Source organism: Podarcis cretensis, assembly GCF_951804945.1.
Source record: "Podarcis cretensis genome assembly, chromosome: 12".
NCBI classification, from domain to species: Eukaryota; Metazoa; Chordata; class Lepidosauria; order Squamata; family Lacertidae; genus Podarcis; species Podarcis cretensis.
The window spans coordinates 21223828-21243923 of NC_137181.1; the positions used below are offsets into that span (position 1 = coordinate 21223828).

Below are 20096 nucleotides of genomic sequence, written 5' to 3' on the forward strand. Positions count from 1 at the left end.
TTTACAAGGGTCCTAGCTATATAATGCCGTTTATTTTATTTTATACTTTCTAGAAAAGAATTTTAAGGTAAAGTGCTGGGGGCAGGGTGGGGGAATGTAGAGGATTCATTGAAAAAGTGTATCTCGTTCAAAGCCACATTTCTACAGATACGCTTTATAAACGATGTTGGGATGTTTCAATGATAAAACATGGGTTTACACATGGGTCTTGCGCAATAACCATCTAATAAATAGAATGTTAAGTATTATTTCAGTTGATATCTTCAATGCCTCTCTTTACTAGGATAATTGATCGTTTGGATGGTGTTCGTTTGCTATGGTCTTTGCTGAAAAACCCTCATCCAGATGTTCAGGCGAGTGCAGCCTGGGCTATTTGTCCTTGCATTGAAAATGCAAAGGTGAGAAAATATTTTCTACGTATTTTACTAAGTTGATCGTTAGTAGGAATCGGTGGGATGGCTGCTGATGGTACAAAGCCACTGGCAGTTCCCTCAAATCAGGGAAAACAATGATCTTTCCCTATGCATTTTACAGGGGGGAAGGGGATCTAGCAGGGTACAATTGGATCCTGAACGCCTTGTGAATTGAACGCTTTGGCTCCCGAACGCCACAAACCCAGAAGTGAGTGTTCCGGTTTGCGAACGTTCTTTGGAACCCGAATGTCTGACAGGGCTTCTGTGGCTTCTGATTGGCTACCAGGAGCTTCCTGCAGCCAATCAGAAGCCGTGCTTTGGTTTCTGAATGTTTTGGAAGTTGAACAGACTTCTGGAACGGATTCCGTTCTACTTCCAAGGTACCACTGTATCTAGAAACAAGCCCAGAATAGAACAAGACCTGGAAAGTTTATGTGTATACACACACACACCATCAGCGGCTAAAACTAAGATCAAAGAGATAGAGCTTCTCCATCTTTGGCTGCAGAGAATATAATCTATCTGATTTCGATGCTGCCCATCTGGTGATACTTCATCTTTTTGAAATACCATCTCCTAGCTCCTGTAAGAGCCCCCGTTATATTAAAAGCCACTGCTTTCTGAAACTCTAGAATCCTTCCATTGCCTATCAAAATTTTAGCCATGGTAAGCAAGGCAGTCCAAAGTTTACGCTGCTAAAATGGGGTTTTCTCAAAACATATATTAAAGCTACAGATTATTACCATATTGATCTTAATTCCACGTTGTTACTAAATTGCTTTGATAGCAAACTTCCAACAACATTGGATTACATTACATACACTATTGTAAATTGCAGCATATCAAGACTTGCCTACAGCCCTTCCCACATTTTGGATCAGAGATGTTATTCAATTTGTATAACCTAGCTAGCATAATATGCCAGCAACTCAAAACTTTGCATTAAGCTTCTCTCATACCAGGAGAAGCGATAACCACCCAATGCCCAAATATGCCATTACCTCTCCTCCAAGAGACAGGTATATCACCCCCCAGCAAGAGCAATGTTTAAAAAATTCACACCAAACATATAGTTCAGTAAAAAGGGTGGTAGTATTGAACTATAGATGCAAAAAGCTGTGATTATCAATTGCAAAATAGGCTCTCAGACTATGAAATGCAGGATTTAGATGTACTGATAAAGAAAGGGGGAAACCGAAGCTCTTCTTTACACTTCGTAATTTAACTGGGATTGAAACAAAACATGATTCTATGAAAACAAGAATAGCCTATAAATTCTGGTTTTCATCCAAATTCTAAACAATGCAGCATATCAGAGGTGCTAAACCACTGGAGTCAGTGGAGAGCAAGCTGAGACAGTCTATTTTTTCCTCTTACACTAGGTAGTCAAAATGCTTTTGATCCATATGGGAGAATGTGTTGCCTCTGGTAGGCTATATTTACGATTTTGTAGGACACTATCAAATGGATAATCCCCAAAACCTTGAATGCACAGGGCTGCAGGATTAAACAGAAAGCAAGGATGTTGCAGGAAGGAGTTGAAAATTACTGAATACTAAAACTAAGGCAGATAGTTTAGTTTTATGCTATGGTACAGGTCACAAAAGTGGTTCCCTGTATGGGGAAGTCTTCCCTCCCTTCCTCCATTACAAGCAGAAGTCCTGACATACCTGAGCTGCTTATATTGGTGCATAGAGGGAAGGAGGGTTATGTTAGCCCAGCAGAGCATTTCTGTGTATTATGGCAAGCAGTGTTACTTTGCTTGGTGGTGACTAATGTTATTTTGTAGTGGTAGGGTATATATATAAAATTGAAACATTTATTTTAATATGTTTTATTAAAGAGAGAGAGAGAAGAGCGGCCAAGCAGGCAACAGAATCACCATAACAGAAGTAGATTTAGATTAATTAGCTGGTTAATTCAATAGCTACAAACCATAACGGTAGAAGTAATTGCTGTGACAGAGTGGAAGTGCATTAGCCAATCAAAGCAAATAATTATGAAGAATTGCAGTGAAAAGTGTTCTGAGCTCTGTTGATATTGGAAAGTCATTTTGTAGTCAAGATACTCCTTTATTCCCTATGCTGAATAATGTAAACATAAGAAACATTCAGAAATTACAAAGTTTTCCTTGTTTCAAGCATGGTTGCTCTGTTGATCCTAAACAAAGACAGATAGGATCAAAAAATGATTTAGACACTTTTAATTGTGGGTAATGGCCTCTTGAGCCGACCTCAACTTCTACATGCAAAAACTTTTCTTCATATTACCATTATTATTTTCCGTATTTCAGTGAGAAAGTTAGTTTGATTTTCCCCTTAATTTTGAGTACTTTTCTTACAAAATAATGGAAAAAATTGTTTCTGAGGCTATGCTTGTTTATTGCTATGTTTCTCCCAGTCCATTCATATTTCAGCACATAAAACTGTGAATAAAATAGGAGTGGGAAGAGTTCTGTACTGTGCTCTGAGCACACATAGGAGACAGAGAATGTGCTACCTTCTCCATATTACTTGAAGGCATTTAACCATGCAGCATCTCTATATAGCATGAATGATGCCATTGGCCTTGCCCTGGGGGGGGGGCAGTTTTGCCAGAGTGCCAGCCAATCAGGAGTGCCTGTTTTCCCTAGTGTGCGTCTCTGAGTGACACTGTGCTCAGTTCCCCAGTAGTCTGCAGCAAGGGATTAGCCCAGGGGTCAGCAAACTTTTTCAGCAGGGGGCCAGTCCACTGTCCCTCAGACCTTGGGGGGGGGCAGACTATTTTTTTGGGGGGGGGGAAATTAACAAATTCCTAGGCCCCACAAATAACCCAGAGATGCATTTTAAATAAAAGCACACATTCTACTCATGTAAAAACATACTGATTCCTGGACTGTCTACAGACCGGATTTAGAAGGCGATTGGGCAGATCTGGCCCCTGGGCCTTAATTTGCCTACCCATGAGTTAGCCAGTTACCTTTGCAAAGCCCTTTAAGGGTGCTTCAGTGTGTCCCCACAGCCAGCAAAGCCAAGAAGCCATGCTTTCCTTCTTCATGTTGCAAAGCCTCAGGGACCAGTAGGTTAATTTGGCTGAATGAGATAGCAGTACTGATTTGATAAATTTGGAAGGTGCACTGAGTTGGTTTAGCAATCTGAGGCATCTTTATGGCAAGAGGATCTTTACATATAGGGGCCACTAAACTTCATTATGGAGCTTGACCACTCATGAAGGAGTCGCCTAATATGGCAGAAAACACTTCTGGCCCACCAGGCTCCTTTCTATAGAACTGTGTGCCCCGCTCCCCGCAGTAATCAAAGTTGGCCATCCTTATATAGTTATTTGCCAAGACGTTTGCCTCATGTGTTTATCTCTTACGTTATGCCATTAGTTTTCCTTTCTCATATAATGATACTTTATGAAATGCAAAAGAGGCAAACTGAACCTTCTCCTCCTTCCTGCCCTCCGGTAAAGTTGGGTGTGCTGCAAAATGGCAAACCATGGAACGGGACAGGGACAGGTCTCCATAAGGAAATGGAGTCCACAGAGGACTCTTGGTAACTCAAGTTTATTTGCTCAACCACACCATCACATTTTTGGGCAAAAGTAGCCAGAGTTGATAAATTGGCTTTGACATCTTAAGCTTTCTAAGATATTCTAAAAGGAAAATACTACTGTGTTGTTTTTTTATTGGGAAGCTTTTATCTATGAGGGTAGAATATTTATAAACACGGTGCCTTTTCAAAGCAGCATTTAGTTTATAGTACTTCAAACTCAGAAGAGAGTCTCGTTCCGAGAACTGAAAGAGGTCTCAAACTTCAGTATTTTGGCAGACCAATATATATGTCAAGGAATGTTGATATTAAAATCAACAAGCGATGATGATCTGGTCCTGCAAATCACATGGTCCACAGCACCCCAAAGATTCCAGTGGATAGGGCTCTAGTATCTCTGGGACTCACTCAAAAACTGACTTTTGATGTGACCTTGGGGAAGTTTGTTTATTCTTCAGTGTTGCTCTTGTACACATCTGTAATGATGGGTCTTTTCCCCAGCCTAGACTGTGAAGGGGTGTGGGAGAAACCTGATTTAGGATTATTATGAGAATAGTTCTGAAAAATGAAGAAGTGTAATATGTAACTGAGGGACCTCTCCACAAATATACTCTGCAGTTATTCATGAGGTTACAGTGACTAGAGAAATTGCTGCCATGATCATGGGATAAGAATAGATGCTGAATATACAGGGGTCCCTTTACCTTTACTTATACCATATTTATTCTCCTATGGTACATTCACATTTTACATTTCTCTGTAGGAGGGCATGTCTGATGTAGGCTGCTCAATATTCACATAAATCCTGACACAACACAGACAACATCTCAGGATTCACGTTACTTTACAATGCAGCTCATATTGATTAGTTGTGGTTTGGATTTGTACAGTGAAAGGTGCATAGGAACACTTTTGGTATTCAACCAACCATCAGGTTTGGACCACTGCAGGCTGTGCTTGGATTAAGTCCTTAATCATGGTAACAGCAGGTCCATTGAAATCAACGTGATTTAGCTTTAAATCCTAGCTTTAATTTCCGTTGTCTACTCTCAGCATGACTAAGCCTGGATCCAACCCATAATGGACAATCACATTTGGAAACTGAGAGAAAGAACGGGCAGTGAAATTAGCTCTAAAATGGAAAAACAAGAGCAAAAGCAACTTGCGTTTTCATAGAACCATTGTTTACATTAAATGGAGATTTAGCCAATTAAGTAAATTGTTTTGTTTTGTTATTCACTCAGGATGCTGGTGAAATGGTTCGTTCCTTTGTTGGTGGCTTAGAGCTGATAGTCAACTTATTAAAATCAGAGAATAAAGAAGTTCTGGCAAGTGTGTGTGCTGCTATAACCAACATAGCAAAAGATCAAGAGAATTTAGCTGTTATAACAGATCATGGTGTTGTCCCTTTGTTGTCCAAACTAGCAAATACAGTAAGTAATACATTTTTTGTAATATGTTTAAACAATTGATAGTTTACTGAAACCTGCTGCATGATGGCATCCTAAGTGTGGCTGCTGAAAGGACTCACTTTATCACGGAATGGAAGAAAAGGGAAACAAAGTGCATTGGGGGGAAACCAGGAGATTCTGTTAAAAGTGAAAACTTTGAGAGGGCCAGAATTAAAGCCTTTGGTATGGGCTTTACTGTGAAGCAGCTGAGAAGACCAGGACCTTATGTCTTTAAACTACAAAGAAACATAGGATGACCTAGAGACTAGGCAGAGAAATGCAATTTCTTTATGTGCTGCATTTTGTTCTTGAAATGATGTATTTACCTAGCCTTCATTTTATTTTTTTTAAATGATACTTCCTTGTTTACTCACTTTAATACATGGTTTAAAAATCAGTTTATAAGGCTCATGTGCACAGAACACTTAACCACAGTTTAGCACTATGTGGATAAGCCTCAGTGAGCCTTAGCTAAGCATTTGGCTCATACACTGCCCCTTTCACTCTCATCCTCCTGCAAAACCAAGAGGAGGACTTTTGCCAAGTTTACTTCCATTTTCAAAAAAAAAAATTGGTTTAGCATTATTTGTGAACCAGGATTAAAACAACCTATGGGTAGTGAAGCCAGCTTCATAACCCATGAAGTTGGCTTGTTGAGCAACTAACCGTTCTCAAATTTATACAAGAATTCCTGGTTTACATGTAGTATAAAGCATATATGATTTGAAACTAGAAGTAAACTTGTCCTGACTGTGTGGGAGGAGGAGAAAGGGTGTGACTGAGCCTGATGCTTTGCTTGGATTTGCTGGGGCTTGTCTATTAAGCCCTTAACAAGGGGTAGCCAATATGGTGATTTCCGTCATGTTGGCTACGCCTACGCTAATTCATGGTTTGTAGCTTATGTATAAGTAGCCCATAGTGTACACACCAGCCTGCATGTGTGTGTATTGATGCTGATTTGAAACTGAAAGAGTGCATATTCTATTAACATAACAGATTCACTATTTACCATGTTATAAGTCAGTTTAAGGAAGCTATTGCTTTAAGATAAGAAAATAGACACCTCAACAGAGCGACCATATGGCTTTGCAAGGGAGCATGGCTTGTATTTCGTGTAAACAGTATTTTCCTGGGAGCAGAAGTTCCCATGATTGGCCTTGCCTAATCTGGTTCCACTGTGCAGATAGCTACTGCCCAATGGCAAAGTTGCATTCTCCGGCACCGGGGGCAGAGAGTAGGCAGGGGCATGGCTGGCACATGTCCCACGGGGTATGGTGTGCATCCTGTGCGGTGGCGCGCGTGGCGCTCCCCCTGCCCCCCATTCCTCTGCCAGTGCTACTGCCATATCAGATTTCATCATACGAAGTAGCTCCCATGTCGCTGTGACAACATCTAATGGGGCCTAGTTTAAAGGAATGGAAATATCCATTGCATTTTTATTAATTCCTAACGCTGTCATATGAACGTAACCTTGATTTAAAAGTCTAGGAGTACATTTCCAGGCTAACTAAATAACGGACCTATTTTTCCTCCTTTCTTAGAACAATGACAAACTAAGACGTCATTTAGCGGAGGCCATTTCTCGCTGCTGTATGTGGGGAAGTAACAGGGTCGCCTTTGGGGACACCAAAGCTGTTGCCCCTTTAGTACGTTACCTGAAATCAAGTGACCCGGAAGTTCATCGAGCTACTGCACAAGCCCTCTATCAGCTGTCAGAGGATCCCAACAATTGCATCACGATGCATGAAAACGGGGTGGTAAAGGTAAGTTTTAGATAAGAATCTCTTCCTTCCCCCCCCCCATAACATGAAGATTAAGCCTCATGACCTAATGCCACCCTGCTATGGGTTTCTCCATCCTTGCTTCATACATCATTGTAAGTAAGTAAGTAAATTTTTATTTATACCCCACCCTCCCCGGCCATACTGGGCTCAGGGCAGCTAACATCAAATATCAAATACATTAAAACACAAACAAACAATTGATTAAAATACAGCTTAAAAATTAGAATCAGGATAAAATCAAATGATTGCCCACAAATTACAACCATAGAGGTCGGGAACCTCAGGTACTTGGCTGCTGCTGCTTAAGGGGGTGGGGAAATGTGGAGCACAGTAACATCCTGTCACATGCTTTGTTTCCTCTCTGTGTTGCGGGCAAGAGACAAGAAAAAGAGGTTGGTGTGCCATGCATCCCTCATATTATCTATTCCCATTTTTTCTTTAACTATACAGTAGTTTTCATCCACAGGGATATTTTTTTCTGCCCCTCTTGAGTGTCTGAATAGCTCTAGATACAGTGGTACCTCGGGTTATATATGCTTCAGGTTACATACACTTCAGGTTACAGACTCCGCTAACCCAGAAATAGTACCTCGGGTTAAGAACTTTGCTTCAGGATGAGTACAGAAATTGTGCTCCGGCAGCACGGCAGCAGGAGGAGGCCCCATTAGCTAAAGTGGTGCTTCCTGTTAAGAACAGTTTCAGGTTAAGAACGGACCTCCGGAACGAATTAAGTACTTAACCCGAGGTACCACTGTACCATTGGACAAATGAGAAATGTAACATTTTCTTATCTGAGAAGTTTAAACCCAAATCTCATAGCCACCCAACATTTTTTCTTGGACGGGGGTGATGAGTAAGGTGGCAATCCTAACTTCACTTTTTGGGGGGAATAAAACCCATTGAATTTAATAGGACATATATCTGCGTAGACATGGTTAGGATTGGGCTGTAAGCATCTTTATCTTTCTTCAGGTAAGCAAAGTAAAAAAAAATTAAATAATACATGTATTGGTAAGTCTTTGTAGTAACAAATAGATGTTTGACTAAATAGGTAACTGCCAGAAAAATGACTAATTTATTTTAATTGCCCAATTTACTTTTAAAGCTTGCATAAAATTTGCGTTTTCCATCTTTAAAATGCTCATTTTCATTTACAATCTATGGAGTCATTATAGTACTTAAATACAAATTATTATTCTGGGAACCTAAGAAACGTATATGCAGTTCAAACACACTTCACAAATAATTATTTTGGGACTTTTATTGTTCAGAAAAATTTAAACTCTGTAAAAATATTATTGCTTTGAGCTGATTTATTGCCAAAGCTTTTTGCTCTGAAGTCCTCGTTTCAAAAATTCAATGGTGGATCAAGAAAGCAGTGTTTAACAAAACTTAGAAACTAGGAAACTGCACCTAAATATATATGTTTAAAATGGAGGTAGTATCACCAACATTGATATTCCTGATCCAATTGAAAACTATCTCCAGGATATTCTGCATACTTTTCTTTCCAGTTTTCAGTAAATTTGTTGTCCTCCCCAGATTTCAGTCTCCTCATAAAACACCTGATCTTTTTTGCCATCACAAGCAGAGGCAGACAAGTACAACCCTAACCTTCACCTCATTTTTGTGAAAATTTTGGGATACCCTGCAAGGGTTGTGATAGATGGTTGCTTCACCCTGGCATGTTCATCACCTGATGGTTTGCATGTGTGAATGGGCCATCACAGATATGCCGTACTTTCCCATGTATAAGACTAGGTTTTTTTCTTTAAAAATTCTGCTAAAAAGTGGGGGTTGTCTCATACATGGATAGTGCATAGGGTAGATGTTTGATTGGTTGCTGCCGTGGATTTTGTGATGCGCGTGGGTGAGCGATATTCGGCAATCCCCCCCCCCCCAAAAAAAAAGCTCAACAACTCTGTGCCATCTCCCCCCATTTTCTTAAATTTGAGTCCCCAAAAATATGAAAAATACACAGAAAAATACAGTAATTCCATTTTTATATTAGCTTGTGTCACCTCTGAAATCCTGCCTTTCAGTGGTGAAGTCAGTTCACACATTAAGCTGCTCGGGCGAAGACCCATTGTCAATCTAATCCCAGGCAAGAGATGGTAACAGCCCCTGAGATGAGCTTATCATTACCTTCTTTAGTCTCTGCTTTGGTACGTTTCTAATTTAGGAACATTTGGACAACAAATTTGGAATTGGCACCCTTATCTTGGCATGTTCTGAATATCTTTTCGTCTTATAAAAAGAAGCCTGTCCCACCAAGCTGTAGGTTTATTGGAGAAGTTCAACAGAAGCAGAGCCCTGCAGCCCTTTTGGTGATAAATGAGCCATTTCAAATAAATGGAGCTGTAGCCAATTTGTGCAGAAGGAATCATTAAAACGTTTTTAAATAAGACAGTTTTGAAGGTTCGGAATATATAAACAAGGTATGCTAAACCCAAATATATACTGCTCATTTTAATGGAAAAGGTTGCTGCTCTCGGTGAGCCTTCCAACTTTAAGAGGATTTGCCAAAAAGCCAAAGAATCTGGCACAGGCCATAGATAACAGTTCCATCTTTCATCTAGGTTTCTCTTCTGTATTTATCTTGCTTGAGAGAATGCAGGGAATGTCCTTTCCTTCCGACTTGGCATCGTTTCTAAACCACAGAAATACACTGAGCAGCTTCTTGCAATTGTCTTAAGGCAAATTTCGGTTTAGAAGGCTTTGTTGAAAAGTCAGGCTGGGATCCAAAGGACCCTTTGCATGAGTGGAAAGCATTCTTCATGCGTGCACAGAGGGGTCACTGATTTTCCGTCCTATGGATCTCCTTGTGTTGCCTCTCATGCAACTCTGGAAAGTTCCCTGTTCTACATAAGTGGCATTTAGTGAAGGCGGATGACAGAACCCCTGATTTGTACTTGAAATAGCTTTGAATCCTGGCTAGGGTCCCTTTAATTTGAAAAAGCTAGAAGAAGACCTCCTGGGGGATCACTGTTTGTAAATAGTACTATCATATATATATTTTTTAAAAGTTATATGTACAGTTAATAAAATGAGTTTCTTATAACTGGCAGATACTGGGCTTAGCACACGGAGGCAGGGTGCCAGGTTATTACTTTTGGCATTGAGCGAAGCGAAAATAGTTTCCTTGCAAAAGAAACTATTCACAGAAGCTGAACATAAGAAATAACAATAAAAACGGTATTTCAGACTTCTTGACTAGCCTTTTTGGCATTCATTGAAAATACGATACATTTCTGCCTGAAAACAGCAAGTTTAATTTTACTAACTAGATAAAATTTGTAACTATTGAACTCGCACTCCGGGGTCACCACATTTGTGTGCATTTATTGATACCCTTTTCTAGAACTTGAGGGTCTTTTCAGTTCTTGGGAGCATTTTTGCAGAGTCTAGTAGATAACGGCCACCTCAGTGATGCCATAGCAATGTATTTTTGCCTAACATACCAGGGATTGGTTATTTGTGAGCGTTAATATGGAAGCAGCAGCTGTTATGCCTATTTATTTTTATGGAAGTAAAACAGGTAGAGGAGGGGAGTCTCATTTTTACAGCAAGGTCTCCATTCATGTCTTTGTAGCTACGGAGGAGAGGAATGCGCTTCATTCTTTGTTCTTTCTTTGTTGGCTGGTTGCTTGGCAGGCTCCAAGCAAGTGGTGAAGCTTATATATCTATTTGTAGTCTCTAGGTCATGCAGCACCTTTAAAAAATCTTCAGTCTTGTAAAAGTTCTGAAGTCCAGCAGCTGGTGGGACAATTTAGGACTGGATAGGGCCCTAAGGGTGGAAACTGGAAAGCTTCTACTCAGATCTACTCTACAGGTGTGCAAAAATATCAAATAATGTTTTTGATCCTCTTAGGCCTGCAGAAATGTACAGAATATATTAATTTGACATTTACTTCACCCCACTTATTATGCTTCACCTGCAATTCCTTATGGAATTGCAGTTTTGCATTGATAAATGGCCAGGCATTGAAACTTCCTGATTGAGTCCTGCTTCCATCTTCCTGCTTGCCTCTTCCTCCATTCAGGGCTGTCTGCTGTTTTGGGTTTTATTTGCAAACTGCTGGGATATTATTATTATTATCTTCATCATCATCATCATTATCAGCAGTTACATTAACAGAAATAGCAACAGCAGCAGCAACAGCAGCGATGGTGATGATAGAGCAAGATAAATAAATATGTATTTTTTTATAGTAATTTTTAAAGCCCCCACAATTTTCTAATCACTCTCCAGAGATTTTTGGGTGGGGCGGGGCGGGGAACAGTCATTGCCTACAGGCTCACAATCCAAAAGAAATGACACAACAGGGAAAAGCGATGGTGAGGGGAGAAAACTCTGGCACCAATTCCGAAAGGTACACAATTGTTACGTTTAAAAAATGGTGTTTGATTTTTGAAGGTCTCCCCACCACTGCCCTTTTTATGCTTTGAATGAGCTTTGACAAGTAGGGGGCAGTGGCTTTGTGAATAAGAAAGCCGATCAATGATGTGCACAGTTCTGCATCTTGACTACACCAGAGCCCACGAATTTATGCCGTGCAAATTCTGCTTCTTCTCAAGCCACAAGAATGAGTTCTCCTGTGTGTGGTCTTGGTGAGAAAGTTGTACGTGCAGCAGAACTTCAGCCACAACATTTTCATAATAGACTCGTTACTTACATGTTCTTGCCTTTTACACCCCCCCAATTTCAGTCAGTATGGAGACCCACATTGAGCTTGAGCACCTGTGAGGAGCACCTGTGAGGAGCTCATGGCCATGCGGACTGTCACATTCCTTTCACATGGATATGTTTCTTCTTTCATTGAAAGAAATGTGCTCAACTTTTAGAGCAGGGAAGCTCCTATTTGGATCTCCCACACTTAAAAACCAACAATTGCTGGATTGAGGGAAATATAAATAAACTTCTGGATTGAGACAAGTACAAGTTTAGAGACTGAAAAGCAGTTAAGAAAATGTAATGTTTAGAGACAAAATGTCTGAAAGAGCTCCAGCTCTAGCAGAACTGTAGCTGCAGATCAGATGAACTAAGCTGATTTCCCCTGGGGCTGAGACTTAGTTATTGGTAAACATTCTTGGGCTTCTGACAATTGCACTTTTATGCCCCAGTACAGAGGTTTTGAAAATCATTTTGGTTTAATACACTAGACCTCCTCCCATCCTCTTATTTTGTTGTTGTTTAGTCGTTTAGTCGTGTCCGACTCTTCGTGACCCCATGGACCAGAGCACGCCAGGCACTCCTGTCTTCCACTGCCTCTCGCAGTTTGGTCAGACTCATGTTTATAGCTTCGAGAACACTGTCCAACCATCTCGTCCTCTGTCGTCCCCTTCTCCTTGTGCCCTCAATCTTTCCCAACATCAGGGTCTTTTCCAGGGAGTTTTCTCATGAGGTGGCCAAAGTATTGGAAACTCAGCTTCAGGATCTGTCCTTCCAGTGAGCACTCAGGGCTGATTTCCTTCAGAATGGAGAGGTTTGATCTTCTTGCAGTCCATGGGACTCTTGAGTCTCCTCCAGCACCATAATTCAAAAGCATCAATTCTTCGGCGATCAGCCTTCTTTATGGTCCAGCTCTCGCTTCCATACATTACTACCGGGAAAACCATAGCTCTAACTATACGGGCCTTTGTTGGCAAGGTGATGTCTCTACTTTTTAAGATGCTGTCTAGGTTTGCCATCGCTTTTCTCCCAAGGAGCAGGCGTCTTTTAATTTCGTGACTGCTGTCACCATCTGCAGTGATCATGGAGCCCAAGAAAGTAAAATCTCTCACTGCCTCCATTTCTTCCCCTTCTATTTGCCAGGAGGTGATGGGACCAGTGGCCCATCCTCTTATTACGCTTATCCATTTTAGAGGGATGCATTCTGTTGGGGCACTATAAGCTCCTTATGGTTGAGAGATTCTGCCGTGGTCAGGGCTACCCAGTGAACACAAGGCTGAGCCGAGATTTGAACTTTGGTCTTCCATGTCCAAATGCAGTACAGTGGTGCCTCGCAAGACGAAAAGAATCCGTTCCGCGATTCTCTTCGTCTAGCCGTTTTTTCGTCTTGCGAAGCAAGCCCATTGACGGCTTAGCGGATTAGCGCTATTAGCGGTTTAGCGGCTTTTAGCGGCTTATCAGCTTAGCGGATAAGCTGATAAGCGGCTTAGCGGCTTAGAAAAAGGGGGGGAAGGGGAAAAAACCTGCAGGAACTTGCAAGACATTTTCGTCTTGCGAAGCAAGCCCATAGGAAATTCGTTTTGCGAAGCAGCTCCAAAACGGAAAACCCTTTCGTCTAGCGGGTTTTTCGTCTTGCGAGGCATTCGTCTTGCGGGGCACCACTGTACTTCATTTTTCGGACCTGTCAAAACCCTATCCATAGGGGTCAGAATGCTTGGCGCACATTTAGCAGTGTGCTGGTATAAAAAGACAGTTACACCGTGGCATGTAAATTGTAGCATCACAGCTGCTACGAGCAACATAACTTTTTGTAAACTCTATTGTCAGAAAGTGGATCTGCCTAGATCCTGTGTGTAAAGGGGGGGGGACCAAATAACTGCTTATTCTTTGAACATGTATTAGAGCAAATGAATCTGAACAAGCCTTCTAAACTCAACAGGGAACCAGCAGGATGGGTGTATTTGGGGAAGACATTCCACAGTTGCGTTATCACCACTCCACATTCCCATAGAACAAACTTCTTCAGAGTGGCACATTGGATAAAGCTTCCCCAAGTTTAGCTTAACTGGTGATGCTGGAGAGGAAATATAATATAAAATAGGGGTTTATAGCAGATTTGAATGAAGCCTGAACTAAATCAGAATGAAGCAGCATCTCTTTGAAGTGCCTTTAACTGAAGTTGGGGACCTTGGAAGCAATTTAAGGGTGATTTGGCTATTTGAACAGTGTCTGCAAAACTGGGTTTTTGAGATCAGGATTCAGATTCTGACCCAGGCTGAATTTGGCAACATCTGAAACACTTCAGATCAAACCAGGCTGTTTTCTAGAGTGCTGAATAGGAGTCCATACTGAATCATGCAGTCATTGCATACCCCTAATATATAACTATGTCAAGTTTTGGTTAACTGAGCTATCCGTTGGGCCACCTTGCCAGGATGTTAGTGAACAACACATATCCATCTGCTTACACTTCTGTTTTTGATTTAAACCCATTGAGAAAGAGTCTTTGTGGTGTTATTGAATATTTTAGCTCTGTACTCTGAACTTTATGCAGTCTTTAGATAGCTCTTTTAAATACAGACTGGGAAAGTAGTCAAGGTAATAAAATGCTAGCAGAAAGCTAGGACTTGGAAAAGAAGAACTCTGCTTACCTTACATTAATATATAGGAAAGGGGAAATTCAGGCTGCTAACAATATAAAGCAATTGAAATAAATATAGAAAAGAGAATCTAATGCAGATAAAAGATAAGCAAAGGGGGATATGGCAATGGTTGAAGAGAGTAAGTTCCATGGGTGAGACTTGTGCAGATGTACACAGTGAGGAGAAAAGCAACAAGTCTGGCAAAATCCATTCCCCCTAATGTCTATTACACATGGTGAGTCACCTGGCTCCTCTTTTAATCTTAGTAAAATGAGTTTCCATTGAATGGAAGCAAGTGTGTGTGTAATATATCTATCACAAAGAACTTTGTCCTGTCTGTCAGTTCAAGTGCCTTCTTTGTATGTTAATCGTCTCTCAAAATACAATAGCATAAACATAAAATTGAAAAAACACTTCAGGTGAAAGTATGCTATAAGACCTTTGGCTTCATATTTTCTGGATTATCAAAACTCCTATTGCTTTTCAAGGGATGAATTTTATATCCCATAAGACTTTCTGTACTCTCTGAATGTTTACGGTGATTTGAGTTTTTCTAAATGTTGAGCCAAAACTCTTAGAGTTGTATATAGACCCCAACATTCTAATTTTAATGATGTAGACTAATGGTTCTCAAAATGGACTTCAGTTGAATATTTAGCCAGGTACCATCTCCCCCTCCCCTCCAGTCAATGGGTCTCCAGCCTGACCTTTCTCCTTCTCAATCTAACTTAATAGTGCAGTATTGAAAAAAGGCTATGGTTTAAAGCTATGGTTTTCCCAGTAGTGATGTATGGAAGTGAGAGCTGGACCATAAAGAAGGCTGGTCGCTGAAGAATTGATGCTTTTGAATTATGGTGCTGGAGGAGACTCTTGAGAGTCCCGTGGACTGCAAGAAGATCAAACCTCTCCATTCTGAAGGAAATCAGCCCTGAGTGCTCACTGGAAGGACAGATCCTGAAGCTGAGTTTCCAATACTTTGGCCACCTCATGAGAAAACTCCCTGGAAAAGACCCTCATGTTGGGAAAGATTGAGGGCACAAGGAGAAGGGGGCAACAGAGGACGAGATGGTTGGACAGTGTTCTCGAAGCCACCAGCATGAGTTTGACCAAACTGCGGGAGGCAGTGGAAGACAGGAGTGCCTGGCATGCTCTGGTCCATGGGGTCACGAAGAGTTGGACAAGACTAAACGACTAAACGGGACGCAGGTGGCGCTGTGGGTTAAAGCCTCAGCGCCTAGGGCTTGCCGATCGAAAGGTCGGCGGTTCGAATCCCTGCGGCGGGGTGCGCTCCCGCTGCTCGGTCCCAGCGCCTGCCAACCTAGCAGTTCGAAAGCACCTCCGGGTGCAAGTAGATAAATAGGGACCGCTTACCAGCGGGAAGGTAAACGGCGTTTCCGTGTGCGGCTCTGGCTCGCCAGAGCAGCGATGTCACGCTGGCCACGTGACCCGGAAGTGTCTCCGGACAGCGCTGGCCCCTGGCCTCTTGAGTGAGATGGGCGCACAACCCCAGAGTCTGTCAAGACTGGCCCGTACGGGCAGGGGTACCTTTACCTTTACCTTTTAAACGACTAAACAACAACAACAAATTGAAGAAAGGGATAGGCTCTGCAATCCTAGAATCCTAGAACTGTAGAGCTGGAAGGGACTCCAAGGGCCATCTAGTCCAACCCCCTGCAATACAGGAGTCTCCAGTAAAGCATCCATGACAGATGGCCATCCAACCACTACTTTAAAACCTCCGAGGAAGAAAGTCCACTCCCTCTCATGGGAGTCTGTTCCCCTGTTGAACAGCTCCTACTGTCAGGAAGTTACTCCTGATGTTTAGTTGGAATCCGATTTCTTTTGACTTGAAGCCATTCAGGTCCTACCTTCCAGGGCAGGAGAAAACAAGCTTGCTCCATCTTCCATGTGACAGCCTTCTAGGTATTTGAAGATGGCTATCATATCTCCTCTTAGTCTCCTTTTATTCAGGTTAAGCATACCCAACTCCCTCAACTGTTCCACACAAGGCTTCCAGACGCTTGATAATCTTGGTCAACTTCCTCTGCGCACATTCCAGCTTGTCAATACCCTTCTTGAACTGTGGCGCCCAGAACTGGACACAGTACTCCAGGTGTGATCTGACCAAGGCAGAATAGAGTGACAATATTACTTCCCTTGATCAGGACACTATACTTCTGATGATGCAGCCTAGAATAGCATGAGCTCTCCCCCCCCCCCCGCTGCATCACACTGTTGACTCATGTTAAGCTTGTGGTCTACTGAGACCTCTTGGTCCTGTCTTCAGCAACATTGGCTACCCCTTCCAGTTTGATGTCATCTGCAAATTTGATGAGCACCCCCCTAAATACCTTCATCCAAGTCATTTATAAAGATGTTGAACAACAAAGGGCCCTGTGACACCCCACTTGTCACTTTTTTCCAGGATGATGAGGAAACATTAGTGAGTACTCTTTGTGTTTGGTCATTCAACCACCTAACAGTTACCTTGTCTAGCCCACATTTTACCAGCTTCTCTGCAAGAACATCATGGGGAACTTTGTCAAGTGTTGATGGGTATGTATCCCCACCCCACACTTTACTGTTTCCAGAGTCCAAATATGGTTCCTTATTAATGTACTACCTATTCATAAACCTGTCCCTGTTCTCCATAAAAGCTAGTGGAGCAATTGGAGCTCTGTTGACATAAGAGGAAAGGTCTACATTTGGGAAGATCGTGTTTGCCTGTTGCATTAGATCCTCTTGCTCCCTGGTCAGAGAGCAGGTGTTCCCCCACCAGTCCCTTTTCTGATTGCAGATTCTTACCCTTCCTTTTTCTCCAAGACTATTCACTTAACCTGTGGAGAAAGAGGAAGGATGTGCAATCATGGAAACCAATGAACAGGATAAACTCACTGCACACCAAACCCTGTTGTCCTCCACCAACTATTCTGCATCTCCTGCTCTTTCTTGCTTCTCCTGTCCTCTCCTTTTGTTCTTTTCCTACATTTTCTATTCTTCCTTTATTTCTGTCGACCTCCAGACTTGTCCTTCTGTGTGTTGGTGGCCACATCAAAGACTCAAAAATTATTTATACAGCTTACATATGCTTGAATACAGCTGAACTAAGATCATGGCCTGGATTCAAAGAGCCAGAAGCACATGCCCAAATGCTTTGTCATGCACACTAGGACTTCCCCCAAATACCTTGCATGACCACAAGTTATGCTATTTGGAAGCCCATTCTTAGGACATCCTGATTTTCAATAGCAGTTTTCCAAGGGTGGGGGCAGATTGCAACCAGCAACTCCCTCCCTCCCTCTCTCTCTCTCTCTCTCTCTCTCTCTCACACACACACACACACACAAAACTTTGGATTCCAGCCCATATCCATATGTCAGATTATTATAGCATTTGCCACAGGATTAGATCCCCCTGCTAATTGCAGTTATCTACAGTTAATTATTGCCCAGTGGTGTGTTCACAGTTTTGGATAATACCTCATTGTAACTAGTTTGGACTGATCCAAATCCTTTAACTTCTTTCAAAAATAGGTTTCAAAGTCTGCATATCCACTAACTATTGCCTATTTCCATAGGGACCACCCACCGTTGCTCTGTCGTTGTTTCTGCCATGTTCCTCGTGCAAACACCATTGTAAAACATCAGCTGAAATTCCAGTCAATGGATAAACATTTATTAATCTTGCATTAAGCTGACAGTTACTGTGTTCACATAGTGATAACAGATGATGTGCTAACAATGGTTTTGTGGAGCCAAGCCGACGCATTGTAATTATCAATGTGGGTCACCCGTAAGAGTAACTTTCAGTTAACTAGCTTTCTTGTTTTCTAGGTTTATACTCTCAGGAACTTTAAAGCATGCTAGACAACATTTATAAGCTTCCTCCACCATCTTGTAATTGTAATCCCTCTGGTGCTATGCTAAGGATGAAAAAAGGAGTAATTGTTATTCTTTCCTAAGGGCAGCACATATTTCTGCCTTTTAAAATTAAAGTGGCTCCCCACACTTAAAAGACGTTCACTAAATACAAATGATATTTTTACCTATGAAGGTTAAAATGATTCTGGTTTTAAATCTGTAGTACACATCTAAAACCTACCTATATGAGGAAGAGGCATTCACAAGTTCCAAGAGTCCCCTTGTAATTGCATGTTTTTACAGATTCTGATACTGTGTGTTTCTGGGTCACTCTGTGCTCTTTCCACTTCAGTCTGTGTTTTGAGTTCTGAACAACTCTGTATAAAAGTTCACTGTAATGGATAATTTAAAATCTGATGTTACTTTCCCCTCTTTTGCCAAAGTGGGTGAAATTTACAGGTATAGGAGCCCCTCCTGATTGGATTAAGCCTGCCAAATTGCAGGCAGATAGAATCCAACAAAAACAGAGTCCAATAAAAAGAGGGCGTAGAGTCCAACAAACTCAAAATAATAAAAGGGGCAGACTCCACCACACGTCTTCACATAATGCATAGTGAAACGGTGGAATTCACTCCCACAAGGGTCAGTGATAGCCACCAACCTAGATGGCTTTAAGAGAGGATTAGACAATCATGGAGGAAAAGGCCACCGATGACTATTAGCTGCGAGGGTTATGTTCTGCCTACCAACTGTCAGAGCTGAATACAAACTGCTGGAAACCAAAAGAGAGGGAGAGTGGTGTCATGCTCAAGTCCTCCTTTTGGGCTTCCCATAGACATCTGGTTGGCCACTGTGAGAACAGGATGCTGGACTAGATGGGCCATTGGTACACCAGGAGACGCCTTACCATAAGTGTTCCTAAGAAAGACTTGAAAAGAAGGCAGTCAGCCCCCTGGATCCACCTTCTGACATCTCCTGTTTGTTCTGGGGTAAGGGCTTTAGTGAGCATCTTGGCTTAATGCATCCTCTGATGGCATGCCAATAGTTAGGTTTCAGTCCAAAAGGGAATTTCCCAGTGTCCATTTTCAGCTGGAATCTGTTCACTTTCGGCCACAGTATCAGAGGCCAAGTTCTCTTTCGGCAGTGTATGCGTTCCAAATATTGTGTTACCCTTTCGTTCATCTGGAAGCAGAAAGAAGCTCTGGATTTAAGTAGCAGTGAAATGGCAACTGAGTTTTCACCCTAATTATTTTTGGATTGTACCGCATGTTGTATTATTTATCATTTAATCAAACAGGAAGCCTTTTTTTCACAGAGGCAAATTACATGTGTAAAACAACACACAAACCTGGGTGCCTCAAATGTTTCCAGTCTCTGATTCAGTGTTGAAAGCAAAACGTTGGCTGCATTTAGACTGATACTTTTTTGGATGTGTTTCCGCCATATGTTTTAGTTCAAGACAATATTTTCTTTTTATGTTGTATTATAAAAATCATGTAAAATGTTCTTTTGGAGAATGGCTACTATTCCTCTCCTTTTGCTAATTAGAAGATCACAGTACAAGGAATCTGACATCGTTTCATAAAATAGTATGTGGAAGAAGCAAAGCACTAAACTGGCATAGAAAAGTGTCACCAGTAATTTCTAGCATCACTCAGAAACAATAGCCTGCCATTGTGATAGTGGAATGAAGCAGCCATGATGACATTAAGTTAAATAAATATATTGCAAGCTAAGATCA

The 20096-nt window shown here is 41.6% G+C and overlaps 1 protein-coding gene across 1 annotated transcript in view; it reads left to right on the forward strand.

Moving 5' to 3' along the window:
- The window catches only part of ODAD2 (outer dynein arm docking complex subunit 2), a 158807-nt gene that overhangs the window by 51410 nt on the left and 87301 nt on the right, over positions 1–20096 (forward strand). The window contains exons 17-19 of the mRNA XM_079947695.1: positions 284–398; positions 5191–5379; positions 6939–7160. Of these exons, the coding sequence (XP_079803821.1) occupies positions 284–398; positions 5191–5379; positions 6939–7160 (526 nt within the window). The remainder of the gene's footprint in view (positions 1–283; positions 399–5190; positions 5380–6938; positions 7161–20096) is intronic.